General features: G+C 37.9%; 3 protein-coding genes across 7 annotated transcripts in view; all 3 read left to right on the top strand.

Moving 5' to 3' along the window:
- The first annotated feature begins 2,101 nt into the window (after positions 1 to 2,101).
- Positions 2,102 to 9,486, top strand: LOC122148653. The gene is made up of 2 exons (XM_042775860.1): positions 2,102 to 2,313; positions 2,756 to 9,486. Exon 2 carries the CDS (start codon positions 3,325 to 3,327, stop codon positions 8,659 to 8,661), a length of 5,337 nt encoding a protein of 1,778 aa, XP_042631794.1. The 5' UTR covers positions 2,102 to 2,313; positions 2,756 to 3,324; the 3' UTR covers positions 8,662 to 9,486.
- A 7,705-nt stretch (positions 9,487 to 17,191) lies between these two features.
- On the top strand, positions 17,192 to 24,939 carry LOC109111640 (V-type proton ATPase 21 kDa proteolipid subunit-like). Of its 2 annotated transcripts, XR_006162526.1 has the most exons (9): positions 17,192 to 17,478; positions 18,225 to 18,273; positions 18,431 to 18,514; positions 19,818 to 19,895; positions 20,279 to 20,348; positions 20,456 to 20,507; positions 20,604 to 20,794; positions 22,859 to 22,938; positions 23,914 to 24,939. XR_006162526.1 is itself a non-coding variant. In XM_042775853.1 (8 exons), the coding sequence occupies exons 1-8, from the start codon at positions 17,409 to 17,411 to the stop codon at positions 22,883 to 22,885; spliced, it is 621 nt and encodes a 206-aa protein (XP_042631787.1). In that variant the 5' UTR covers positions 17,193 to 17,408; the 3' UTR covers positions 22,886 to 24,939. The 2 variants fall into 2 exon arrangements, 1 of the variants encoding a protein (XP_042631787.1); XM_042775853.1 differs by having other exon boundaries at positions 17,193 to 17,478; positions 22,859 to 24,939.
- A 1,199-nt stretch (positions 24,940 to 26,138) lies between these two features.
- LOC109046140 (beta-1,4-galactosyltransferase 2-like) overlaps positions 26,139 to 27,934 on the top strand; it is a 114,378-nt gene continuing 112,582 nt past the window's right edge. For 3 of the 4 annotated variants that reach the window (XM_042775843.1, XM_042775837.1, XM_042775831.1), the window contains exon 1: positions 26,139 to 26,942. The gene's annotated coding sequence lies outside the window, so the exon portion shown is untranslated. The remainder of the gene's footprint in view (positions 26,943 to 27,934) is intronic. The other variant, XM_042775827.1, reaches the window with a different exon arrangement.

Genomic DNA, 27,934 nt, shown 5'->3' with positions numbered 1-27,934 from the left:
TCAGAGTCAACTGACATCAACAGAAGTCAATGTTGGTGAAAACTTTGAATGTCTTGTGGCGGTGGAATCTATCATCAACTCCCTTAAAGCTCAAAACAGCTTGTTATAGACCTTGATAAGTCTAGTAACAAACAGACCACTCCAATATTGCACTCAGCAATAGACACTATGATGGTTCAATGTGGCTTGATAGATATATGGCATACACTGCATCCCCTAGAGAAAGATTTCACATTCTTCTCCAGTCCTCATCAGTCATACTCAAGGATTGACTATATTTTAATCTCAAAACAACTGGTGAGTCAGGTTCAGTCTGCTTCAATCTGGAATATTGTTCTCTCAGATCACGCTCCAGTAGATGTAGTCATTTTGACCGTGAACAATAAGAAAAACTCAAGGTGGCGCTTTAACAATTTATTATTGCAAAATGAGATCTCATGTTCCTTTATACAAACAGTAATGGATGAATACTGGTTATATAATGAGGGCTCTGTTTCTGACCCTGGTATAACTTGGGATGCCTTTAAGGCTTTCTTGAGGGGTAGGCTTATTTAGCACTGTTCGCTACTTAAGTGTTTGGAAAGTGAAAAATTAATTAAATTGGAAGAAACAATTAGGTCTCTAAAAAAACAACATTATTATCATCCGGATCCTGTAACTTTGGATCCTAAAATTGGAGCTAAATGATATTATACAGAAAAAAGCTGAATTTGCCATTTTTTGTACAAAACAAAACTATTATGAAAAAGGTGAGAGAGCAGGAAAATACTTGGCACATAGAGTCAAACAGCTCAGCATACAGAACTTTATTCTATCTTTGACGATAAAGATAAACTGATTACAGATGGAAAGGAAATTAATAAGGTTTTTATTAAAAAATATTAATAAGGTTTTTTATTAACAAATTTTTATCAAGAGCTATATACATCACAAGGGGAAGTACCTACTGGAAAATATGACTGATTCTTCTATTCCCTACAAATTCCTTGTTTATCTACATTTGATAGGGACTCTCTAGAAAGTGACATCACATACAGTACTCACAAAGAGATTAGAAAACTTATTAACAACCATTATACATCCAAACCAAGTTGGGTTTATTAGGGCTAGGTCTTCAGCGGATAACATGAGAAGACTATTACATCTCATGTGAAAATCTAGAAATGTCTCGGACCCTGTCATGGCTTTATCCATGGATGCGGAGAAGGCCTTTGACAGGGTTGAGTGGAGTTTCTTATTCGAGACCCTTAGAAGATTTGGCTTTGGGTCAGTATTTACTAAATGGGTTAAATTACTGTACACTGGACCCCAAGCCTCAGTGTTGTGTAATGGCATAATGTCATCACGATTCGAGTTACATAGGGGCACAAAACAGGGGTGCCCCATTTCGCCCCTCATTTTTGCGTTGGTCTTAGAGCCATTGGCTATAGCTATACACAGCAACCCAAATTTTATGGGTGTTATGGCTGGTCAGCAGGAGCATTAAATACTTCTGTATGCTGACAACATTTTACTTATCTCTAGTAACCCACAAATAACAGTACACACAATGTGCTCTTTAATTGATGACTTTTCTCAAATATCAGGATATAAAATTAATTGGAGTAAATCAGAAATAATGCTTCTGTCTAAAAACCATAATAATATGTTAGAAGTACAATGGCCATTTAAGTGGGTCTCATCTGGTTTAGTTTTATCTGGGAATCAATCTTATACCTGGATTAGAAAAAATTATGCAAGTTAACTTTCAACCAGTTATTCAAGAGATCCAAAATTTATTACAGAATTGGAGCAAACTTACAATGTCTATTTTGGGTCGAATTAATCTTGTTAAAATGATAATTGTTTCCAAAATAAATTATTTGTCATATATGCTCCCCCTTGCATTACCACTATCACTTCTGAAGGAATACATTAAAAATGTCGAATCCTTTATTTGGCAAGGGAAGAAACCCCTTTTTAATTGTACCATATGTTTTCTGCTAAAAGTTAGGGTGGGCTCTCTCTGCCCAGAGTTGATTGGTATCATTGGTCGTTTTCACTTTCACAGTGGACTAAAGTCAATATGGCGCCTAATGTAGCCCCTACGTGGATACATATTTGTAAGAAGGCCACCCCTTGAAAGTGAACTCTTCCGAACCCTCCCGCCTGTGTTCGTGATTTGGACTGTTCCAAAACTTTCCGCGGAGTGAGAACCAAGACAGTATAGAGGCTGGATGTGTAGATGTGTTTATAGTCAATATTTCATAGTTAAATTAGTTAGAAGTGGCCCATTTAAGGATTGTGTGGATATATGTGTGCGTGCAACTAATCGTAAGTACATTTACATAATTCATTGTGTGATAAGTTCACGAGAGAGATTAATGACCGCTACCGCGGCATTCCGCCTAAATGTTTACATTGTTTGTTTATTATATTTGCACATTTTCTTGTAGACAAAATGTTATAATTCTCCTGTGTTTTTTGTTTGATAGAATATTTAATGTTATATTGCATATTTGGCTATAATGCGTAGACTTGAAACGCATCTCAGGGAACATGTTCGGGCTTGTTCACCGGACGAGTTAGGCACGTGAGCTAGACGCACAGTGCATTAGTGCGATCATTTAATAGAACTTTGAGTCGTATTTGTATCTATATTATATTTAGATAATTTACAATGCTGTTACTTATGAGTATTCAAGTACTGCTATAAAGCTCTGTTAATGTGTATTTATTAATTTATTCATATTTGTATACTGTTTTATATTTACAGAACCACACACATCTTTGCACAATAAATCACCCTGAAGTACATTCCTGGTGTGAGACCTAATGTTCTGACCGGACACCCTGTAGCCATTCAATGAATCCGAACCTGAGTTAGACGAGTAGTCAGCAGTTTTTTCATGGTCCTTCGAGCCGGAAGTGTGGATTGCTACAGACATGTCTCAACCAGAAAGAGAAGCCCCTGCTGTGCGGCCAAGGAGACGAGTTAACCCTCCATCCTACTTAGAAGACTTTGAGCTCAGTGGACCTGGCTCTCATCAACAGCAATCACGGTCGCTTACCTGCCAGGGAGTACTGGAGAATGAACCAGCAAGTGCTACGGGTCATTCCAGATCCACTTCACCAGTGAGCCAAGCATCAGAATATTCAGAGTGGATACTGACTGACCAATGGGACTGCACTTCTGAAAAGCTGAGAGAGGAGAATGCAGCATTGCAAAGGCAAGTGAAACAGCTGCCAGAGCTTACAGCCATGTTAGAGGAGATGAAGAGGGAGAAAGCAGCCTTGCAACGACAATCCAGCCAGCTCCCTTAGATCATTTCAGCATTCCAAGAGATGCGTCAACAGAATGCTGCATTATGGCATGAGCTTCAAAGCTTGAAATCGAAGCAGAGATCTCCACCCGAGTCGGTCACTCCACAAATGCCATCACCACACTCTCACTCTCCAGCAGTTAACTTTCAGACTCCACAGCCATACCGCCCAATCCCAGCTCCACGCTCTAGGTTGCCACCATCTGCCACTAAGAGACTGCCACACCCAGCTGTGCCAGAGGAAAGCTCAGAGCTGACTGAAGATCTGAGAAACATGAACATATCTTCCTCCCCTCATGAGAGACCCACCTTTACAGCACATTATAGTGACTCAGCTCAGTTCAGGTATCCCAACACTTCCCCATATTCCCAGCCACCTCAGCTGCCTGAGTCCGTGGTCTCATTACAGGAAAGGAGGAGGCCAGCCCATGCAGAATACAGCTCAGATCATTTCTTACCCTCATCTACCCAAGAGAAAATCTACAGAGGTCCAGCCCCTACCATCCCCTGCCTAACGTCTTCTGACCCTAGGGAGTTTTCAAGACTGAGAATTGCTTTAGAGAACATCCTGCCTGACGATGCCACAGAACATTTCAAATTTCAAATCCTCACAGACCATCTGAAACTTGAGGAGGCCCTCCTTGTGGCAGACTCTTACAGCAATTCCAGATTTCCCTTCACCAACACCATGAAAGCTCTGGATAAGATGTATGGTCAACCCCACCAATTAGCCCTGCAACGAATCGCTGAGCTGATGGATGGAGCTAATATACGCAGTGGAGATGTAAAGGCCTTCAGGATGTTCGGACTGCAGGTGCGCTCACTTGTCAGTATGTTGCAGCAGCTTGGCCACAAAGGTACTGTAGAGCTGGAATGTGGATCACATGTGTCTCGACTCCTAAGTAAACTGCCACATGACCTCAGATCAAGTTTCAAACGGTACACCCACCCTTTGCAAGTCTCTATTCCCACTTTGCTGGACTTCGCTGATTGGTTGGAATATGAGCTTCAAGTACAGGAAGACAATAGCCAGTACGCTTGTTATACAAGGCAAGAATCTTCAGTGCGTGGCAGAGAGGTGAGAAGAGAGTCTAAGCAGCTTCGCAGACCAACCACCATTCTACTGGGAACCGACAAGTCACATTCCACATCAATGTGGTCAGCCACGTCTAAACCAGCTTCAGTCAGAGAAGAGAAGGTGAGAGCTTATTGTCCATACTGTGACAATAATAAACACTATCTGAATGGCTGTGACAACTTCAAGCTTCTTAGCAAAGACCTGAAGATAGACTGGATAAAGACAAAGAACCGATGCTGGCGTTGTGGTCGTGGACATCAAGCAGCTAACTGCACACTAAAGACTTTCTGCCCAACCTGCAAAAAGAAGCACCTTATGGTACTACATGATGTCAATGACCAGGTCAAGCCATCTCAGCCAAGTGCAGCTCCTTCCAGTGCAGTTTTATATGTTGACCGACCAACCTCCGGAAGTAAAGTACTGCTCAAAGTGACTAAGGTTCTGATCAAGAATGGCAACGTGGCAATGGAGGCTTACGCCATATTAGATAATGGATCAGAGCGGACCATCATTCTGCATGATGCAGTGCAGAAATTACGACTTGTGGGGGAGCCAGAGGACCTTGTACTTTGTACAGTGAGACAGGATACCCAGGTCATTCACGGGGCAGCAGTGACTTTTACTGTGTCCCAAACTGTTAACCCCAGCAAAGCTTACAAGATCCGTAATGCCTTCACAGCCAAAGCACTCGGTCTGGCAGAACATACACACCCAGTTAGTGTCCTGCAACAGAAATTTAAGCATCTTGCAGGGTTACCTCTACAACAGCTGGACAAGGTACATCCTGTTCTTCTCATTGGCTCTGATTGCCCCCACCTCCTCACACCCATAGAACCAGTCCGACTGGGGCCCCCTGGTGGGCCAGCAGCAGTAAGAACACGTCTGGGATGGACACTGCAGGGTCCAACTGAAGAATTGAGCAGTCATCTTTCCCCTGATCAATGCTTCTTCACCACGCTGCGGCCTGTCAATGACCTTTATGCAAATGTGGAGAGACTATGGCAAATGGATGTTCTACCCTACCAGAGTGAAAAGGTGATCACCAGGTCACGCCAAGACAAAGAGTCCATTCAGCGTCTGCAAGAAAACACAGTGAGAGTGGATGTTAATGGTGTCCAGCGATACGCTACTCCTCTGCTCCGTGTCAAGAACATGCCTCGCCTCTGTGCACCAAAGGAAGCTGTCCTGCCACAGTTGAGAGGAATCGAGAAACGGCTGGAAAGGGACCCTGTTCTAGCTGCAGCATACCAAGGGGAGCTGGCCAAGCTAGTGCAAGCTGGTTATGGTGTCAAACTTAGTCAGGAGCAAGTGGACAGAACAAAGGAAGCCTGGTACATCCCACACCACATGGTGCAGCATAATGGGAAGAACAGGGTGGTCTTTAACTGTTCATTCTCATATCAAGGGCACAACCTGAACGAGCTACTGTTACCTGGTCCAACACTTGGTCCATCTCTCCTGGCAGTTCTTCTGCGTTTCCGGGAGCACTCTGTTGCCATCAGTAGTGACATCCGCGGCATGTTCCATCAGGTACGCCTCTTGCCACAAGATAAACCTCTGCTGAGATACATCTGGAGAGACATGCAAAGAGACAGAATCCCAGATGTCTATGAATGGCAGGTACTGCCTTTCGGGACCACTTGCAGTCCGTGCTGTGCCTCGTTTGCTTTACAGAAGCACGTTCTTGATCACAGCCAGCCTGGAGAGGACACACAAGTTTCAGTGGAGAAGTCATTCTATGTGGATAATTGCCTCCAGAGCTTCGCTTCCCGTGACATGGCCAAGAATCTTGTAGACAAACTCTGTAGCCTTCTAGCATCTGGTGGCTTTGAGTTACGACAGTGGGCTAGCAATGACCCATCAGTTATCAGCCATCTGCCAGCTGACATTCAGTCTCAGAGTAGCATCCTCTGGCTCAGCGAAGGCCACCAAGAAGCTCAGGAATCAACACTTGGCCTGCACTGGAATTGCCAATCAGATACCCTCTCTTACAAACGACGCAACCCAGACAGTGAAGTGCCCACAATGCGAAGCATCTACCAGATCCTTGCCAGCCAGTATGATCCCCTTGGCTATATTGTACCCTTCACCACTCGAGCCAAGGTGATAGTGCAGAGGTTGTGGGACAAACAAAGGGAGTGGGATGACCCAAGGCTGCCAGAGGACCTATTACACTCTTGGAAACAGTGGGAGAGTGAATTGGAAGATTTGCAGAATATCAGTTTGCCCAGATGTTACTGCAGCAAGGAACTAGACTGCTCTAGTAGTATTAGGCAACTTCACATCTTTTGTGATGCCTCAGAGAAGGCATATGGATCTGTGGCTTACTTGAGAACAGAGAACCCTCAAGGTAAAGTGGAGGTGGCCTTTGTAACAGCTAGGTCTCGTGTTGCTCCCAAGAAACAGCAGAGCATCCCTCGTCTTGAGCTGTGTGCAGCACTCACAGGTGCACAGCTTGCTAAAGTCCTGAAGGCAGAGCTAACGTTACCACTCAGTAGTGTCACACTGTGGTCTGATTCTACCACAGTGCTAATTTGGCTTTTATCAGATTCCTGTCGCTTTAAGGTGTTTGTGGGGACCAGAGTGGCAGAAGTACAGGACTTGACTGAATCTGACACCTGGCGTTACGTACAGTCATCCGACAACCCAGCAGATGCAATTACAAGAGGAAAGTCTCCCTCTGATCTCAACAAAGACAGCAGATGGAACCAAGGCCCAGCATTCCTCAGACAAAGACCAGACAGCTGGCCAGAGATGCCTCCATTAGCTCACATAAGTCAAGACGGTGAGCTGAAAAGGTCAACTTTCTGTGGACTGTTAACTTCTGCTCTGTCACTGCCAGATCCCCATCAACATTGCACATTCACAGACTACTTAAAAGCTCTTATAAAACCATCAGCAGAAAGCTCTCCCTCCATTGAAACTGCAGAAGACTATATAGAAGCTGAGCTCACAGCCCTCCGACAGATCCAGGCAGAATCATTCCCAGACGAGATATTGCACTTGAAATCTGGTAAACCTCTACCAAGCAATAGTCGACTCCTTTGCCTAGCCCCAGAACTAGATATCAGAACCAATCTCATTCGGGTTGGCGGTCGCCTCCGACAAATCAGTCAACTAGATGAGGATACCATACATCCCATTGTCCTTGACCCACATCACCCGCTCACCAAACTAATTATCAAAGACTATGATGACTGTTTGCATCACCCTGGACCAGAGAGGGTGTTTGCGGAGCTCAGGAGGAAATACTGGGTATTAAGAGGACGAGCAGCAGTCAAACATCACCAACGCCAATGCACTGAATGCCAAAAATGGCGGGCTAAACCGCATCCCCCCAGGATGGCAGACCTCCCACCTGCCAGGTTAAGAATTCACCAGCCAGTTTTCTATTCAACAGGTATAGATTGCTTTGGTCCCTATCTCATTAAGTTTGGACGCCGAAATGAGAAGCGTTGGGGGATCATCTTCAAGTGTATGACCACCCGTGCAGTGCATATTGATCTCCTCACAAGTATGGACAGTGACTCATTCCTGATGGCCCTTCGTCGCTTCATTGCTCGACGAGGGAAACCCTTTGAAATCCTGTCAGATCAGGGAACAAATTTCAAAGGTGGTGAAAGGGAACTTCGGGATGCCTACACTGCTCTTCAACCTGAGCTCCAAGCTCAACTGGCAAGCCAGCAAATTAAGTTTACATTCAATCCACCTAATGCCCCACATTTTGGTGGATGCTGGGAGCGGGAAATTCGGTCCTTGAAAACAGCCCTGCAAGTGACACTCGGAGCACAAACGGTCACTGAAGAAGTATTGCGGACTGTTCTCATTGAAATTGAGGGGATCCTCAATGCCAAACCTCTTGGTTACACATCTTCAGACATTGCTGACCCTGACCCAGTTACACCCAACATCCTGCTGATGGGGCGGCGGGACGCCTCACTTCCCCAAGTGACATACCAGGATTCTGAGCTTCTGAGTCGACGGAGATGGAGGCATAGTCAGCTGCTAGCTGATCACTTTTGGAGGCAATTCATCCGTAACTACCTACCCAGCCTTCAAACCAGACAGAAATGGATGTCAGAAACAGACAACCTACGGATAGGTGAAACTGTTATGATTGTGGATCCACAGCTACCTCGTGCACTTTGGCCTGTAGGAAGGATTGTTCAAGTTTTCCCTGGGAAGGATAACAGAGTCAGATCAGCTGAGATCAAAGTGAAAGACAGAACTTACCTAAGGCCAGTGACCAAGATCATCTGCCTACCTCCTTTGACTGAATGACATTCCAGTACTTAGTAAAGCCTTTCTTGTTCAAATTCACCTTGTGAATTTGGGGGCGGCTGTAAGAAGGCCACCCCTTGAAAGTGAACTCTTCCGAACCCTCCCGCCTGTGTTCGTGATTTGGACTGTTCCAAAACTTTCCGCGGAGTGAGAACTAAGACAGTATAGAGGCTGGATGTGTAGATGTGTTTATAGTCAATATTTCATAGTTAAATTAGTTAGAAGTGGCCCATTTAAGGATTGTGTGGATATATGTGTGCGTGCAACTAATCATAAGTACATTTATATAATTCATTGTGTGATAAGTCCACGAGAGAGATTAATGACCGCTACCGCGGCATTCCGCCTAAATGTTTACATTGTTTATTATATTTGCACATTTTCTTGTAGACAAAATGTTATAATTCTCCTGTGTTTTTGTTTGATAGAATATTTAATGTTATATTGCATATTTGGCTATAATGCGTAGACTTGAAACGCATCTCAGGGAACATGTTCGGGCTTGTTCACCGGACGAGTTAGGCACGTGAGCTAGACGCACAGTGCAGTAGTGCGATCATTTAATAGAACTTTGAGTCGTATTCGTATCTATATTATATTTAGATAATTTACAATGCTGTTACTTATGAGTATTCAAGTACTGCTATAAAGCTCTGTTAATGTGTATTTATTAATTTATTCATATTTGTATACTGTTTTATATTTACAGAACCACACACACATCTTTGCACAATAAATCACCCTGAAGTACATTCCTGGTGTGAGACCTAATGTTCTGACCGGACACCCTGTAGCCATTCAATGAATCCGAACCTGAGTTAGACGAGTAGTCAGTAGTTTTTTCAATATTGAAAAGGAAATATTGGCCCCTTTTCCAACAGAGGCTTTCTTGACACAACTTGCCCGACCAAAACCTGACCAGAATCCTGTTCTGAGGTTTGTTAGAGAAAGCTGGAAATTGTATCACCAAAACTTCAAACAAAACCCCATGGCTGACATCTAAAGCCTCAATCTGGTATAATACTAAATAACAAATAGATAAGAAGCCTTTCTACTGGACACAGTGGGCCAATAAAGGCATATGGTTCTTAGATAATCTTAATGAAGGAGAACATGTGGTCTCACTTAATAATTTGAAACAAAAGTATAACTTACCGAATAATGACTTTTGTGGACTTAAAATGGCATGGGAAAGAGATCTGGGGGAACAATTAAGGATGAAATGTGAAAGCAGGTTGTATCTAAATGGCATACTTGTGTCCGTAAAATTCAATCTGAACTGATAAACTATAACATTTTTAACAGGTGTTACTGGATTCCAAACAGGATGGCTAGACTTAAAATAAGAAATGATGATCTGTGCTGGCGATGTAATACCGATATTGGTACTATGGTTCATATGTTGTATGAATGTGATAAGGTTAAAGAACTATGGGAAAAGATTGTACATTTTGTTAATAACATTTTCAGCCTAACATTACACAAAAATCCTGGTCTCTGTATGTTGGGTATTTTACCATAAGATAACAACAAAGGAAATGGTGCCGTCTATGGTGTCTGGATGTAGTATCATTCTGCGACGCTGGAAATCCGTTACATCCTCTTTGTTTGATAAATGGCTAGAACTCATGTCCAGTATTGCTAGCTATGAATGTGTGATATTTAGAGTCTCAGGACGGCCTGATCTGTATATGAAAATATGGGATTCTTTTCTTGCATTGATTGAAAAAATGAATAAAGAGATAAGTATAATGTCAAACATGCTTTGTCTCTTTAAGAGTGTAGGTAAGTCTAGGATATCTCATGTGTCTAAACCCTAAATATGTATATATTTAATTTGGTTTTTATTTATGTATTTTATTTTATTTTATTTTTGGGGAGGTGTGGGTGGGTCATTTGTTAAATGTTTTTTTTTCTTTCATATGTCACACTGTTATATCTATGACTGTCATTATTAAGTGTTATATTAGGTCAGTTCTGTTACTGTCAATCGTTTAAATCAAGATCGGATTGTTTTATTGTGTTCAAAAAAAGCAAAAAAAAAAAAGGTGACAAAGACAGGATAACCATTAAGTTCAACATTGTATTTTTGAGTTAAAATTAAAGTTAGCCAGGTGAAGCATGTGGCTAACTGCTATCTTACCCATTTTACACATCTATGCTTTCTGTTTGACTTCATTTTGAGCTCTCAGCAGCTCTTGTTCTGTGTGCTTCTCTTTATTAACAACATCAAAGACTATATAATGCTTTATAATCGTGCAGGAGAGCAGAGCCTCTGCTAGATTTTATATGTTTTTAAAAACTTATCACAGTAAGGAATCAGAAATGCCTCCTGTCATTTGACTACAGTCCAGTGTGCTCAATGTGGTTGAGAAAGCTGCGGACCTGAAGATGGTAACCATGCCAACATTTTCTTTTTCATAAGCCCCACAGTTAAACCACCCAAGCTCGTTTTAAAATAATAAAGAATTAAGCACACCGTGTTTGGTTCAGCATGTTTTCTCTCAACTACAGAACATAAATAGTAACACAATGCATCCTTTGAGAATTTGCTTTTGAATTATAAACCAGCTCTGCTATAGTTTGCATTAATAGACATTTCAGTTTGCATATTAATAGATATACACGAGACATGGAAGGTTTAGCAGGTTTTATTATATGAATCCTCTGTGTATAAAACCTGCTCTCTTGAATACTCGATTTTGATTGGTCATTCAGGGATTTGTGTGTTTAGATGTTTCCTAATGTCACCATTGTCCATGGTAATGCTGTATATCAGGACAACTTTTCTGTTCGTGAGGACAACAGCATACACACCTTATTTTTCAGTGTGGAAGTAAACTTTTTTTTTTTTTTTTTTTTTTTTGTGATTCTGAGGTCACCAGAGACATAGTTTGTTGTATCTGCCAGTTCATTCAATATTCATTCCACAGTTGCAAACAAAATTACCTCTTAATCATCGCTAATGACTATTTTTATTCAATAGTTAGACAAAAATCACTTTTGTTGTTGCATAAACTTTTACTTTCTGTTGAGTAGAGACAGGACTGACAGTTGTTTTCATGTTATTTGAATTGGGGATTTCTATACCTTTCACATGTACAGCAGCAAATATAACACTGTTATATTTCAGCATACTGTGGAAATATATGCAGCTCATCTGTTTCCTTTTGACTGATCACGCTCAGTAGTAATGAACCCTTGTAGTTGTTCTTCTCACTCTTTATCCACAACAAAGCGGATTTATTTCAGGCATCGCTTCTCTTTTCTTGTTAAGATTTTTTCCCTTTCAATTCACTGCAGGAGTCTTTCTCTAAATTTAACATAAAAGGACAGCTCAGAATCTACAAATGGAAATAGAGAAGCTTATACAAGCGAAGAGAAGGTCTGCATCTGAGGGAGTATACACGAACATTCGGGCATTCTAATGTTGTTTTTTTCTGTACTAAAATAGCAGATCTTAAATTTCCATCAATTATCTAAAACAGCTCAGTACCAATGGTAAAAAGAGACATTTGCAATTCCTTTTTTCAACAAAGTAATCTTAAAAAAAAAAAATCTATTTGCTATCTACATTTTGACTTTAGCAGCAGGGGATATTCACTCTAATCTAATGCAAGACACATGATCTGCTATGGAAAAGCGATAGTGGACCTGTGACAAATAGTGCAGCTGAGATGTTCAATCTATACTATCTCATTATAGCTTTCTGGCTGTACTGCAGCTGATTTTCCCCCTAAAGCGACAGTGAAATAATTGCAAGGAGCTTCTTGCAGCAGGTCAGACTGTGATCTCTGTGACAGTATTCTCCAGATGGGTCACTCACATAGTTGGGACTGAATCCACATCCTTTCATTTAGCAGCCTATGATCCTTAATCATCTTGAACACCGCACCCAATTTAAAAACACGAGGCAGCTGCGCTGGCACCGTTTACCTGCAGCGCTGCAAGAAAAATGTCTGTCTGCTGAAATGAGGTGGTTAAGCTGGTTTTGTTTGTCATAAAACTATTACTGGAAAGAGCTGACCAGCCATCAGAGTTCTCATTCAAGGACAAGTCAAAATGCAAATCACATTCCTGGGTAAAATTCTTTTCTCCTTACTGAATGTGAGAATGGGGTTCAGAGTTTGTGATAAAAAGGCAATTTTCATGTGTCCTTAATTTTAATGTGTAATCAAGATCTCATTCTCATGTATGAAGGTTTTAAGTGTTGAGATTTAAGATTAATGCTGGACTAGTGAGCCCGGTTCAATTAAAACTTGACGTGCGGCTCACTACTGAGATTTCTTAATTAATCAAGCACAAAAAGCTGAAGAATTGCGTCTCTTGATAGCACTGTGGCTTAACACTGAGAACACATGCACCATCCGCTTGGCTCAGAATGCAGAGATATGACACGACAGCACTTCCGGATGAGGTGGAATAAAACGTCAAGTTTGCATCATTCAGCCTTTTATTAATCTGCCGCTTCAGGCGTGCTGATATCGGACATATGTTCCTTTCAGGCGAGCGATGTTAAAATTATCAAACATCATGTACTCTCAGATGCACCCTTGTTTTGTGATTTTCGCTCACATATGCCTCACAGGCTTTGACACTCATTAAGTCCTATTTACTAAAGCTGAAAAGCTTTTTGCTTTCTGGTTTTTAGCTGTGGAGATGTGCCTAGAATGAGTAAAACACACTTAGGACATTGATTTGGTTACACTGTTGTTTGCACTTTAATTTCCCTCACTTAACCCAGGGAGATATTTCATTTAAATTGTCTCTCGTCCCCCATCCAGCTATGTAATATTTTAAACTGATTATATAGGAGATGACTCAGGCTGTCTCTAGGACAAATGCAATCTTTTGGTTGGATGGAATTCAGAGCAAACTTACATAATCACACAGCTTGCATTCAGTTGTATGAGAAAGGAACACAATAATATAGCAATAATAGAATATGAATCATAAATCTTTTATCATGCCTTGAAGATTTGGAAAATTACCATGCATTCAATAACAGGAAAATCACCTTGTGTGCTGTCAATCCTTTATTCTAGAAGACCTTCAATGTGAACAATGTTTTTTCATAATTCATAATTAAAGGTTCTGTTTTACGCAGTGTACTTTTTTTTTTTTTTGGAATACTAGGCATAAAATGGCCCTATTACTTGACTAATATCACAGAAAAATATGTCCTGTGATTTTTATATTATTTATATACTATTGTAGCATTTATTAACATTTTTAATTAACTTTAATTTTTATTTTAATATTTTCTTTTTGGTTTTGATTTTAATTTATTTTACATTTTAGTAATTTTGTCATGTGTTTTTGTCATTTTTTAATATTGATGTTTGGCTTTGATTTTATTTCAGTATCTGTCAGTATTTTTATTTTAGTAACTTTAGTACTTATTTCACTTAGTTGTCAAATAGCATTTCTATTTTTTTTTTTTTAAATGTGTAATCTACTATTTAATGTGTTCTATTTCAGTACAAAAAAGCCATGGTTCTTTAGCCAAACACAAAAAGCTCTTTAAGAGTGCTACTTTTGACGTGTTGGGGTTTGCTGATCTGTCTTTGGAGGGCTGGCTTTTAGAGAGACGACAAAGTAGCTGCAATCTCGTATAGCACCTTTAATAGCTCATTAATAAGTCTAATTGATAAAACAAACACATTCACACTTAATTAGAAACTGAGGGCTGTGGCTCAATGATATGTAACATTGCCATTACAAAATTATGAATGCCATAAATGGGACTGGCCTTAAACAACTTTAAAAGTCAGTAATTAAAATTCAGTGTGAAATAGGAGACATATTTCAGCATATGAGATGTTTATTACAATATTGAGTTTTTTTGCCCCCCAGTGTAGACCGATGGATGCAGGGCTGGACTGGGATAAAGAAATAGACTCCGACATTTTTCAATCCAGGCGGCGGCCCACCACCATATATATATACTGTATATACATACCAGTCAAAAGTTTTATAAAAGTAAGTTTAATGTTTTTTAAAGAATTCTCTTCTGCTCACCAAGCCTGCATTTATTTGATCAAAAACACAGCAAAATCAGTAATATTGTGAAATATTTTTACTATTTAAAATAACTGTTTTCTATTTGAATATAAAATGTAATTTATGCGATTTCAAAGCTGAATTTTTAGCATCATTACCACAGTCACATGATCCTTCAGAAATTATTCAAATATTCTGATTTTGCTGCTCAAAAAACATTTATTATTATTATTATTATTTTTATTATGTTGAAAACATATATGAGTATATTTTTTCAGGTTTCTTTGATGGATAGAAAGTCCAGAAGAACAGCATTTATCTGAAAAATGTATATTTTTGTAACATTATTAATGTCTTTATTGTAAATTTTGATCAGTTTAAAGCATCCTTGCTAAATAAAAGTATTAATTTCTATCACCACCCACCATACTGACTCCAAGCTTTTGAATGGTATATGTATAATGTCACAAAAGCTTTTTATTTCAGATAAATGCTGATCTTTGGATCTTTCTTTTGGACCTTTCTTACTGTTCAAAATTTTTTGACTTGTAGTGTAGACTATAGCCTATGTATCACACTCATATCACATCTCGTTTTGGATAAGAATAAAACATCAGGTCCGACAAAATTGTGTCTTTATTTTATTTATTTAAATCTAGCTTTATTCGCAATGGCCCATGGAAACCTCTATGAACACACTTGACTTGACTTGGCCAAAAAATCGCGGCCGGACGAATTTATGTTTTATTAAAAAGTTTTCGTATTCTACACTCATGGCCCGTGCACACATTAGGATAAGTTAGATGCCTGCCTCCGTTGTGAGTCCCATCAAGCACTTTACTGATTCAGCTACTCTCTTCTCCTCCTCCTGCCTGTCTCTTTGGCCCGCATCACTCACCGCAGAGCAAGCCTGTTCTTGATAAAACTGCTGTGAAAACGTGGGAAAAGCAGATGAGGAAGAAGTTTAAGTGATGCGACCTTTATATAGGCAGAGCAAAATACTTCATCGCTCCATCTATAGCACATTGTGATTGGATGTTTACACTGTCAATACAGGAGACAAACCAATGGCCCACCATCCTCTCCCTCTCCCTGTGAAAATAAAAATTACTTAATGTGCATCGGCCCACCGGGAAAATGCCCTGTATGTCCGATTACCGATCCAGCCCTGGATGGATGGATTCCAGGCAGCACACATGAACCAGGCACACTATCAGTAGTAAATGAAAAAGCTTGACCTTGCCACAAGGAAAGAAAGCTAATGAAAGCTTGGCCATACAGTAGATTCGGCTGTTTGCTGAAGTGATGAATTTCTCAGGGACAGACAGGGAAGACAGAAAATTGGTGTGAAGCACAGCACCCTCTGGCTCTGAAAATAAGACTCCCGCGGTGCCTATGTATTGACTATTTGTGGAACTGATTAGCTTATATCAATGTGTGACTGACAAATTGTCTGCATCAAAACTATCTCACACAGATTTTACCTGTTTACCCACCATCTCACAAGAATTCACAGTTCTGAGAGCACAGAGCATAAACAGTCCCTTACCAAAAAGTAGTATACTTCAAGTTTATTTTATTAAGTATACTTAAGTATAGTTCAAGTATATTTAGACTTTTTGTAAGTATAAGTCAAGTATACTTAAATGTCATTTTAAGTATATTTCTGAGAAGTACATAAAGTCCATTTCTGAGAAGTACATAAAAAGTAAACTAAAAGCATACTTTCCAATTTTTTAGTTTAAAAGAAGTATACTAATAGCACACTTGAATAAACTTCTTTTTCGTAAGGGGTAGTAGTGTCTGATGTCTGTTTGAAAAATATGCTGTCCTCAGAAATGACATTTGCACCTCCAGTTAAGCATTATTAAACAGACTAAGTGGTGTTCAACTGGACTTAGAAAGGTTTAGAAAGCTGATGCAAGTCATCAATGGATTTTCTCCTGACACTAAGCTTGAATACAGATTTTTCGCATTATTGGGAGTTTACTGCCATCTACTGGTTGAGAGATGAACTACAATCAATTTAAATCAATTATTTTGTACTTTTAGTATTTTGTTCTTTTTCAGACAGTTATACAAAAAATTGTTTATTTTATTGTTATCTCTCTTCTCTCTGCTTATAATCAGTTTTTAGTTTACAATAAATAGACAGATAAAAATATACATTTACTTATCTTTTTTCTTATTCTGGCTATTTACAATCGGCTTTTCTCATAGATAGATAGATAGATAGATAGATAGATAGACAGATAGATAGATAGATAGATAGAAAGATAAGTCTTATGGGCAGAACCAAAACAAATTAACATCTTGGCTATATTTTCTTTGTAAAATATCGCTTAGCAGAGCAGTTAAATTTTATAAATATGTTTAAATTGTACTTCCTTGGTTTTTTAATTAGATGCCGACCAAAACGTTTTCCAACTTCTGTAATCTCTATCAGAGTTCATTAAAATCAAAGAGAAACCAATATATGACCTGATCGGAGATCAGCGCATTAGATCGCTGAAGGAAGAGTGACGTTTTGAGTCACGTGCACAGCTCGAGCTCGTCACATGATCAGCTGATGACTCCTTCCTCTGCTGGATGCAGGATTTCCAGCCTTCGCCGCTTCGAAGGGCTCACAGGAATCCATTTCTCTGCAAAATACAACAATCAAAGAGAAAATAACACCACAGTAGCTTTAGGTGTATTCGCGTTAGAACCTTTAGATAGCAGAACTGGCGCTGTTGGTGGAGTGGATGATGAACGGGCACGCAATTTTATACACCGGGGTCACTTTGGCCTTCTGGACGACCATCCTGATCGTCGGTAAGTGCTAATGAGACCAGATGACATAAGCACATGAATAACACACGCATCTTAACGGAATCGGGTTTACTTGATTCGTACATGGTTGTGTTTCTAATTATTTTCTGTTTCTCATGTATCTTTAACCGGATAGCCATTTGTTTTTGTTTTTTTTTGGCTTGGCTAAACTGACGTTAGCTGCCATTCACTATCACGACTAACGTTACGTCAAATATTAATTTAAATGTAAGTTAATTTTAATTGTATTAAAGGCTGCTGTCATAAAATATTCGTGTAAACAATTGAAAGTGGAGTTACAGAGAAATGCTCTGACGAGAACATATTTATGATGTCAGTTGGAGTTGAAATGTTTGTCTGGTAGGCTGTCTGTATTTTCTTCGGTTCTTCTCCACACAGTGGCTGTAAGCTCACAGGAGAGCAGAACAGTTTAGTTCAATATGTATTTTTATAGTAGTTATAAGGTAGTTGAACAGGGTTTTATGACTAAAAGAGGAAGATGGCTCTCACATGACTGTGAGCTTCCACTCATGCCCTCTGTGATTCTGCAGAAAAAAAAAAAATCCATATTATCCCAGTTATTCAGATTATGCCATTTTACAAGACTAAACATTGTGTTTAATTAATCACAGCATTTAAGCTTTGAATTTCTTTTTAGGTTTAGATGAAAATTCTGTCACTTTTAAACTTTTTAATTTCTGGTTTGTCTTAAACCCTTAACTCATCCAGTTTTTTTTTTTTCTTCACAGGTATTTGCTATACGATTTTTGACCTTGGATTTCGATTTGATGTAGCATGGTATGTGTTTAATAACACCAGTTTGTAAAAGTTTTTTTAAAAGTACAACTCATCTTGTTCCCTACAGTAACATTTCTGATATCCACGATACCTAATTTAAGACTTGAGATGAATGAAATGCTCCCGATGCAAGATAACCTAACCTTTTGTGTTGCAGGTTTTTAACAGAGACTTCTCCATTTATGTGGGCTAGTCTTGGAATTGGCCTGGCTATCTCTCTGTCTGTTGTTGGCGCTGCATGGTGAGGCTGTCCAGTTCCTCTTTTTAGTCTCTTACAGAAGTTGGAAATTTTGACATGTTGTAGTTAGGGGTGGACGATATGGCAAAAATATCACATAATATTTTTTTTTGATTCTTTGTTGGTTTTACTATTTTGCAAGTTGTCAGAGCATTACAGGCACACTAATTTCCCTATTTTAAAAACAAAGCCTTACATGGTAACAAAATATAAGATAAAAAAGAATTGTAGATATTTAGGCCAAAGAGGCCAAAAATCTGTCATTATTTTAGCATTTTTATTAAAAAATAAGAACAGAGATATTCATTACAAATACACATAATATACAAATAAAACAGTGATTTTTTTTTTTCAGATACAGCAGTACAATTAATCATTAACACTCAATAAATCAAATGAACAAATAATGTTCAGTGAAGATATATACACTTAACTTTAAATTATACTTTGATTCTTATTAAAGCAACTGTATCACAGTTCTTCAGTCAAGAGCAGTGAGTTATTTTTCTCTTTGTGTTTTTTTGTTTTATTAACATGAAAAGGATAGTTCACCCAAAAATGAAAATTCTCTCATCATTTGCTCACTCTCAAGTTGTTTTAAACCTGATTGAGTTTCGTTCTTCTGTTGAGCATAAAAGTTATTTTAAAGAATTCAAAGAACAGCAGCTGTTTGTTACTCGCATTCTTCTAAATATTTTGTTTTGTGTTCAGCACAAGAAAAAAAATATTACAGGTTTGGAACAAGATGAGGAGTAGTAAATCATTTTAATTTGGGGATGAACTCTCCCTTTAATAAGCGGCAGCATGTTTGGTATAATTAGTCTGCTGTCGCACTAACAGCTGCAAACAATGTAGTTTTGTGATTATGAATAAGTGCAGTGTGCCGTGAGTGTAAGTTAACACTGATGTGAATGTACATAACTGCAACAGATAGAATGTGTGCTGTACCAAAAAACTACGACTTATACAACAAAAGCAGAACCACAATACAACTAAATTTAATCAAAAGCAGATTGTTGAGACATTTTAATTGTCCAAGATCAAAAATCGTCATATCGCACAGCCCCATTTGTAGTATAGTTTTCCATATCCTCTTCTGCACCTCTTCTGTTTTAAAGAGCTCCATAAATAAATGCATTTGGCTCTGTCTTTTTATCAATAGCACACTCACCAAAATGAATATTGCATTCTTTTTTTGTATATCTGATATATATATATATCTTGAAATGTGATAAACGAGCAGTCAGGTTAGAAAAAGAAAAAAAGGAATATTTATAATGCTATATTTTGTCCTGTGACTCTGCAGGGGGATTTATATCACTGGGTCCAGCATCATTGGTGGTGGTGTCAAAGCCCCTAGAATCAAGACCAAAAATCTGGTCAGGTATGTGCAGTTTACTTAATATTTTAAAGTTTAGTTATTTTTATTTTTCTCTTTTTGCTATCACATAAAGACAATTTGGGTTCAAAATTAGTGTATATATTTATAAAATATTATTATTGTATTTTTCATATTTTCATTTTTGTATCAACACCAGTGTTGCCACATTTATTCTGCAGTTGTCTACTAAAATAGGCTGAACTTCAGATGAGGTCAAATTTTAGGAATTTTTTTTTTATTATTATTAGTTCACACCGCATTTTTCAAATATATATTATATATAATTCCATCTGTCTGGAAACTTGGTTTTATTTGCTTGCCTAAGGCTTTTCTGGCTTACACTGGCACTTGGTGAGTTGAATTTGTCTCCCTTTTTTTTTTTTTAGCATTATCTTTTGTGAAGCTGTTGCCATTTATGGGATCATCATGGCAATTGTCATTAGCAATTTGGCAGAGGTAAGTTAAAAAATGATTGACCCATTTCTTTGAAGGGTTTGGTTTTAGAGTAAGTCTTATGTTAAAGAGAGTAGTTCTCAACTTTTTTTCCATTTCATGTCATTTAGAACTTCAGTGGTACGACTCCAGAGACTATTGGGGAGAAGAACTACCAAGCAGGTACATTTTGCTTATGAATCACTTGTCATCTTAAGTGAAATATTTTCCTTTGCATCTGCTGAGCGGCTGGATGACATATTGGTGCTGTTCTTTCAGGCTACTCCATGTTTGGTGCTGGACTCACTGTTGGCTTTTCAAACCTCTTCTGTGGTATCTGTGTTGGCATTGTGGGCAGTGGAGCTGCCCTTGCTGATGCTCAGAATGCCAGCCTCTTTGTCAAGATTCTCATTGTTGAAATTTTCGGCAGTGCCATTGGACTGTTTGGAGTGATCGTAGCCATCTTGCAGGCAAGTAGTTTTCTAGAAGTACTATATATATGTTTCTTCTAGCCTTGCAATATTTTAATGAGCTGTCATGGTTCATTAAATAAAGAATAGTAAAGCAAAAACAATGTATGTTCTGAGAATGTTTACTTTGAATACATTAAAAATAAAATCATCTGCCCGACGCATACATGAAATATAAAAAGTTTTAGTACCAGTCGTTCATTTCAGAAAATCGTGAGCCATGAATTGTTAGCATGACCTTATCAGACCTTGTCAACTGATTTCTACTGACAGCAGAGAATATTAAAGTATAAGACATTTCAGCTTTTCGATTATTTAAAACATTTTGAAATCTGAGGTGCTACTGTAGCAAATTGCTGTTTTTAATTATGAATGTATTTTTTTCAGTGTACTTTAAAAGCATTAGGCCTTCATGAGTGGCCTTTATTCATTACCCCCCCTAAAATCAAAAATAAGATAACTCAAATTTCATTGTCATCTTAATCTTAAGGTTTTTTTTATGCCAAGAGGGAATATTTGTTTTGGATATTGCAAACAACAGTTGATAAATTTCAGTTGGCCTTTTTTTTTTTTTTCAGTGTTATTCCATCACTACTATTATCAAAGTACAGTAGTAGTATTGTTATTAAACTCATTATTCATATATAACATTGTCACCATATCATCAGCTAACTTGTATTTAACAGAGAGCAAAATCTGTATTACCATAGGTATTATATCTTGCATTTAAGCATATGAATGGCCAAAATGCGTTTTACATTTTTATTTTGCTCTTTATATTTTGCATTTTGTTTCACTTCTTCATTTCATTCTTTGTGTGAACAGGCCTTTAGTTTTATTAACAGTAGGCATGGGCCAGTATGAGATTTTGATGGTATGATGATAATTATAACATTTTATATACAAAATTTGATTTAATAATAACCCGATTTGATGGAAAAACAGAATGTTCTGACTAGCTTTGTGTGATTATGCTACATGTCTGAACGAAAAAAAAGGCAGACGGGCTGAATGAGATGCAGATTCACTCCATCACATCACGCTTCTCTAACAGAACATAAAACACATCCTTTCCTACCTCTACAAACAAAAAAAAACCAAACCTAAACCGAAATGCTGCTTTAATGTGAATTTCAGAGACAAGATGAAAAGAAAATACCATCTAAACTTTTCTGAAGACAGTCAGTTCCCCTCAGAAACACATTCATATAAACCCCCAAATCAATATTTAGGATTTTTTTTTCCAATCGTTTGTGCATCATGAATAGTGAGTGATCTGCCTGCTACAGTATTTTTCTCTTTGCGTCCATCTGCATTGTCTGTGGCCTGTGTTAATGGGCGTATACAGACTTAATATTTTCACATAAATGACATTTTGTAAAATGATTGCATTGCAACGCAGTTTGTGCAAGTCCAGAACAGAGATTGGCTGCAATAAAACAAACAGAAAAAAATGTCCGGTTCCCGATCGCGTAAGTTCCAGTGGATCCTCCTTCGCCATCCTACACACACGTGACTGACTGCTCACACCGACAGGAGGAGGGTCGTGTTACTCTCTACACTGCACTCAACCTGAGGGATTCCTACACTTTCAGTCTTTGAGGAGAAATGAAAAACAGTGCATACCGCAGGAATGGTATAATGGAAAATAGTGGTTTTGAAACCGTGAAAATTTCAAATCGTGGTTTACCGTGAAACCGTTAACGGCCCATGCCTACCTAACAGTGTTGTCATGAAGCATATTCTTCCCCATCTGGTTTCCAGCAGGATGATCTTTTGAATTATTTGTCATTGATACCCATCTAGCTACTTATGACCACCCTCTGGAAAATGAATATTTTATCACAATTTCCAGTCACACACTGTAAATTGATTTGACATGCATGCTTGAATTCAGATTGAGATTATTTAGCCACAGAAGAGCAACTCCTATTAAAACAGTCAGTTCATTTGGGCTTTGCAGTTTTTGTATCAGACTGTGTTTGTATGTTTTTTTTTTTTTTTTTTTTTTTTAACCTGTGTAATCATTAACTTTTTTTTTTTTCTCTCTCTCTCTCCATTTAGACATCGAAAGTAAAAATGGGAGATTAGATGACCACACAACCTACAGATCAAAGATGCTGTGTTGCTGGCGCAAACAGGAGGTGTAAATACATAGTAAATTATTTAAATGTGTTTTCCTTTGTGTCTGTTTTTAACCATCATTTTCTGAAGATTGAAATATTGTATCTGCACCAGTTTGTCTTCAAAGAGTGCATGATGATGTCAAAGGCAGATCTTTGGCAACTTACACACTTTTGGTTTGGCATCCCATAATTCTGAAAATAAAAAAATATCACTTAAAGTTTTTGGCCATACCTCCATGATGTCATAATATCAAATTTAATTATTATTATTATTGTTTAAATCAAAAAGTATTTTATTTATTAAAACAGCTTAATAATATAAACAGTGATAGTGCATATGGTGACAGAACAGACTGTCTATAGATCCAAAGTTAGGGTCAGGTTTGACATATAGGGTGTTATGTTTGTAATCATCTCAAATTCAAATATGTAGTTCGCTGTGATTGTTCTGTACAGTACAAGAAAAGTGATAAATTGCATTAGTGTGGTTCTTCGCATTGGATGGGTGTAAATCATAAAGTATTCTCTTGATGGCTGTATGCAAGAATGTTCTTGTGTATTCGCGTGATGACACCTGGTGTATCTGATGTGCTTGATTTCACTCTCACTTGTTCTTTCATATAGCTACTGAATTCAAGTAAATGCTATCTTTGAGAAAACAGTTGATGTAAAAAGAAATTATAATAATAATACCAGTCATCTCCAATTGTATTTCTACCAATGTAGGCCCTCACTTTGTAGGGCTCTCTTCAGATCTGGTTGGTTAAAATGAGAGGATATAGTAATCTGATGTGTGTACATATTAAATAGATTTTTTTTTTTTTGTGGAGCATGAGGCCGTTTGCCATTCTGTATCGCCTACCTGTCTTGTGATTGTTTACCTTGTTTTTTTTTTTTTTTTTAACCCGTCACAGAAACAAGCTTCCATAAATTACTGTATGACATCTAAACTCTAAGAACATTATGTAACATTTTCTTTGCTGTTTGCCTCAGGTAATCCTGAAAATGATCATCTAAAAGCAAGTTCATAACAGAACAGCACTGCAAACAGCTGTTAGAGGTGGACTTTAATTGGCCACAGGCCTTGGATGCCATATTTAAACATAAAAACGAGGCTGTAGATTTTACTGGATTTCAAGATCTCATTTTCACAACCAGAGATTTTGTCCAATTGAAATGTTTTAGGAAGATGTGTCTTCAGTGTTTCATCGGCTAAAATATTTTAACTGTATACAGCCCTATTTATCCCTCACAGCCTAATTTTTATTCTTGTATAATTATAAATGCTGTTTTCCCTTCACTGAGGTTATCTATCCACGATCAAACTTGTAAGATCAGTTGGCCTTCTTTTATCTCTAATGAAATACTTTACTATCTACAGTATGTTGTTTTTGTGAAGTGGAGGTACATACTAAACATGATTTTACTAACTCCTAAATGTCCAAAATCAGCTTCTGTTAAATGTCTGTTTATATTGCAATGATCAATGAAATCACAAACTCCATCTTTAAAGCACTATGGTCTTGTGAAGCATTTCCAGTCTAGTGACCAAGATCATGTTTTCTTGCACTGGATCTATGGAGAGATGCATTTATTTGATTTTTTTTTTTTTTTTTTTTTTTTTTGACATTGATAAGTGTTTATTTTGAAACATTCCAACTTTGACCGGGTTGTAATCAACCCACTCCTGATGGATCAAACTATGAGGCCGCTTTAGGTCTCATTATTGTGGAGCTTCCAGGACCTGGATTGGCTGTGTTTGGTTGTGCTTCAGAAGTTGTGCCAATGCTGTCTCACGTACAAATTCGTACTAATTAGCCACCTAGTAAAATATGTATGAATTGCCGTGAGATCGGGTTGGTTGTGCGGTAAAGATGACTACTTAACCATTTCTCCCGTTTCAGTGATTGTTAAATATGTTAATGTGGTGATTCCATTGTTTTGATGTGTACAGGTGGATCCTCTATATAGAGTCTAGATTAATTGTCCTTGAGGAAATAAAAAGAATTGTGAAAAACAGATCAGTGCATTAATTTCTGTTTTTATAGTAGCCAATAGCGTCACAGCATAACTCAATCACTAGGTTATCAGATGACTAGTTGAATCTGCAGGCATTCAACCGCGTGTCTATGATCCATCAGCCACCATTTCATTAACATATTGAATGGTGTTTTTGAAAGAAGTCTCTTTAGCTCACCAAGGCTGCATTTATTTGATCAAAAATACAGTACAAATAGTAATATTGTGAAATATTCTTACGGTTTATTGTCATGCATTTTAAAATGTAATATTCCTCACTATTTTCAACGGACATTAGTGTCACATGACTCTTCAGAAATCATTCCAAATGCTGATTTGGTGCTCAAGAAACATTGCTTCTCATCAGTGTGGAAAATAATTGCTCCTGAATATTTTTATCAGGATTCTCTGACAAATACAGCGTTCAAACAGTCATTTCATGTGGGCTTTAATTATAATATCTTTTTTTGGTTTATGCATTCAATATTCACTCTATTCAGGAAAATAATTTTATGGTACTGGGACATCAGATTGTGCTGGTTAATCTTGTTTTCAACAACGTAAAAGTCTTTATTGTCACCTTTGATCAATTTGATGTATCCTTTCTTAATAAAAGCATACATTTCTTTAAAAATCACTGATGGAAATAAGCATGCAAATAAAAAAAGAAACAAATGCATAATGTAAATAAATAAACCTATAACTAAATTGAAAGCACGCTAAAACAGAAGTTCCCAATGTGATTATGTATTTTGTTTTGTGCAGTATAGGCTACATTTATCATTCACATTCTATCTATCTATCTATCTATCTATCTATCTATCTATCTATCTATCTATCTATCTATCTGTCTATCTGTCTGTCTGTCTGTCTGTCTATCTGTCTGTCTTTCGATTTTTATTATTTTTGCAGGTTTTGTAGGAATTGGTCTTCTCATTCCGGAACATAACAGGATAACATTAGCCTATCTGTCATGAAAGTCACGAGGCAAGTTTTCACATTTAATTTTACAGAATTTTTAAATCACAATTTTGGCAAATCAAAATAAAATCCATACAATACATGGGACATTTCCAATGTAGGCAACGATGTTAGGTTATCCATGATTTATTAAATGCAGCATAGTTCAAGCATCAGCGATCAGGTGACAGCTTTAAACATCCATCAGATGGCGCCAAAGGACACAACAGCAGGTGCATCTCGGCTGCTGCTTAAATAAGGTAGCCCTTTGAGAAACATGAATCCACACTGAGCATCGCCTGTCAGTCGTGATAGCAGTAACGTGCATTTCATTGTTGACTGAACTGCAGTGAACAAACATTTAGCAAATAATGGACCACGGTGGCTGTTTGTGTGAGTAATGCGGGACCTCACCTCGGCATCAGCAGGAACGGACAGGTCATCCAAGAGAACGAGATGTTCTCTCGCAATCAATCCTGCTCGTTTGAAACTCAAACTGCTTAACTTTTGGAAAAGTGCTGCAATTGAGATAAAAAAAAAAAAGGAGATATTAACTGCGCCCTCTTGCGGCGAATAAGCGAAGCTCCGTTTGAGCCCTCCGAGTCTCCGTACTAAAGAAAACCTGCCTCTCTATGCCTTCATTCGCACACCCATCATCACTCCTCGCCAAAAACACAAAACGGACAGATGAAAATACACGGCAAAATATTTAGTCTCATCACTGGAGTGTACGCTGTTGTCAAGAGCTCTCAACAACATGGAGATTATATATAATGTTCCTGCAATATGGCATAATCCTTTCATCTGTGTTCATTTCTTTCCGAAAATGAATTAATCGGCGTTGTCGGCAGAAAGAAATAACGCTATTCGGCAAGTAACTCGCTCGTTTTATATGGATGCTAGGATAAAATTACCTGTATTTCACACAGATGACACATTTATGGCTGAAACGGACAGTTCTTCCGAAACAGACAGTCAGCTGAAGTGAATACAATAAAGATGAATCCCTTATAGAGGAGCTCCCTGGCTTGCAAAGGATCAAGGTAAGAAATGGCATGTTTGTGTTCATGGTTTGCAAATATAAAACATTTATTATTATTATTATCTCTGCATGACTTCCTTTGAACGATGCTCTTTGTTTTCCTCTGATATCTCATGCTATCTTTATTGCCTGCCATCTTTATCAAGGCGTAGAGATATTCCAAAAAGAAATGCTTCCTATACAGTCTCAACTCTTGGCCATATCGCAATACCACAAAATAATCTTTTTTTTTTTTTTTTTTAAACGACATGCACATTTCAGCTCCTCCCAGCAGAGTCGAGAGTAGGGATGATGCTGTGTAATGGTACCCACAGCATCTTGCCCAGTGTCTTCACATAGGAAGCTGGCAGGACATGTGTGGCTTTGTGGCCAAGATCAGTGAGCGTGCAGAAGAATTCAGAGTAACACTTTTTATGAAGTCTGTCTGTATAATGCATTATAATGGGATTTTTAATGCATTCTTAATGCCTTACAATGCTTCTATAAATCACATTATATTCTTATTAATAACAAATAACATTATAATACCTATTCACAGTACCTTAATAAGAATTAAGATTTGGTACATTTTATAATCTTTTATAATTGATTGCCAATAATGGATAATATTTTTAATGTATTATGTTTATAGACTTAATAGAAAGTGTTATTGTTGTAAGCATTCTAGAAGTGGTTTATGAATCAAGGCTGGAGTGATAAAAATTTGATTAATATTTACAAAGGTTTGGCACATATTAAAAAATTTCCTATTAAATTTTTAATTAGTAAATTATTGAGGAAAGCACATCATGGCACTTTAGTCTCATGGCAACTGCTGTTTATGGGGTCCAATTAACATGCAGCTGTCTTCCCTATTTATTTAATCTGTGATTGCAGTATATCTTGTTAATTGCACATATTATAGTACAGTCTGTTCTTAAATAAATATCAGTTTTGCTTATTGTCAGTTCCTACAGTATGTGGCATTGAGGCAATTCCCCAAAATTTCAAAAC

This window comes from Cyprinus carpio, chromosome A2, assembly GCF_018340385.1.
Source record: "Cyprinus carpio isolate SPL01 chromosome A2, ASM1834038v1, whole genome shotgun sequence".
Lineage (NCBI taxonomy): Eukaryota > Metazoa > Chordata > Actinopteri > Cypriniformes > Cyprinidae > Cyprinus > Cyprinus carpio.
This window is presented reverse-complemented; position numbering and strand designations above follow the sequence as displayed.

Excerpts from the sequence above, each read along its gene's own strand:
- LOC122148653 (XM_042775860.1), top strand. The coding sequence starts at position 3,325 with ATGCGTCAACAGAATGCTGCATTATGGCATGAGCTTCAAAGCTTGAAA.
- LOC109111640 (XM_042775853.1), top strand. The coding sequence starts at position 17,409 with ATGATGAACGGGCACGCAATTTTATACACCGGGGTCACTTTGGCCTTC. Across the intron at positions 19,896-20,278 it reads AAGACCAAAAATCTGGTCAG|CATTATCTTTTGTGAAGCTG; the intron begins GTATGTGCAGTT and ends TTTTTTTTTTAG. Across the intron at positions 20,349-20,455 it reads TCATTAGCAATTTGGCAGAG|AACTTCAGTGGTACGACTCC; the intron begins GTAAGTTAAAAA and ends CATGTCATTTAG.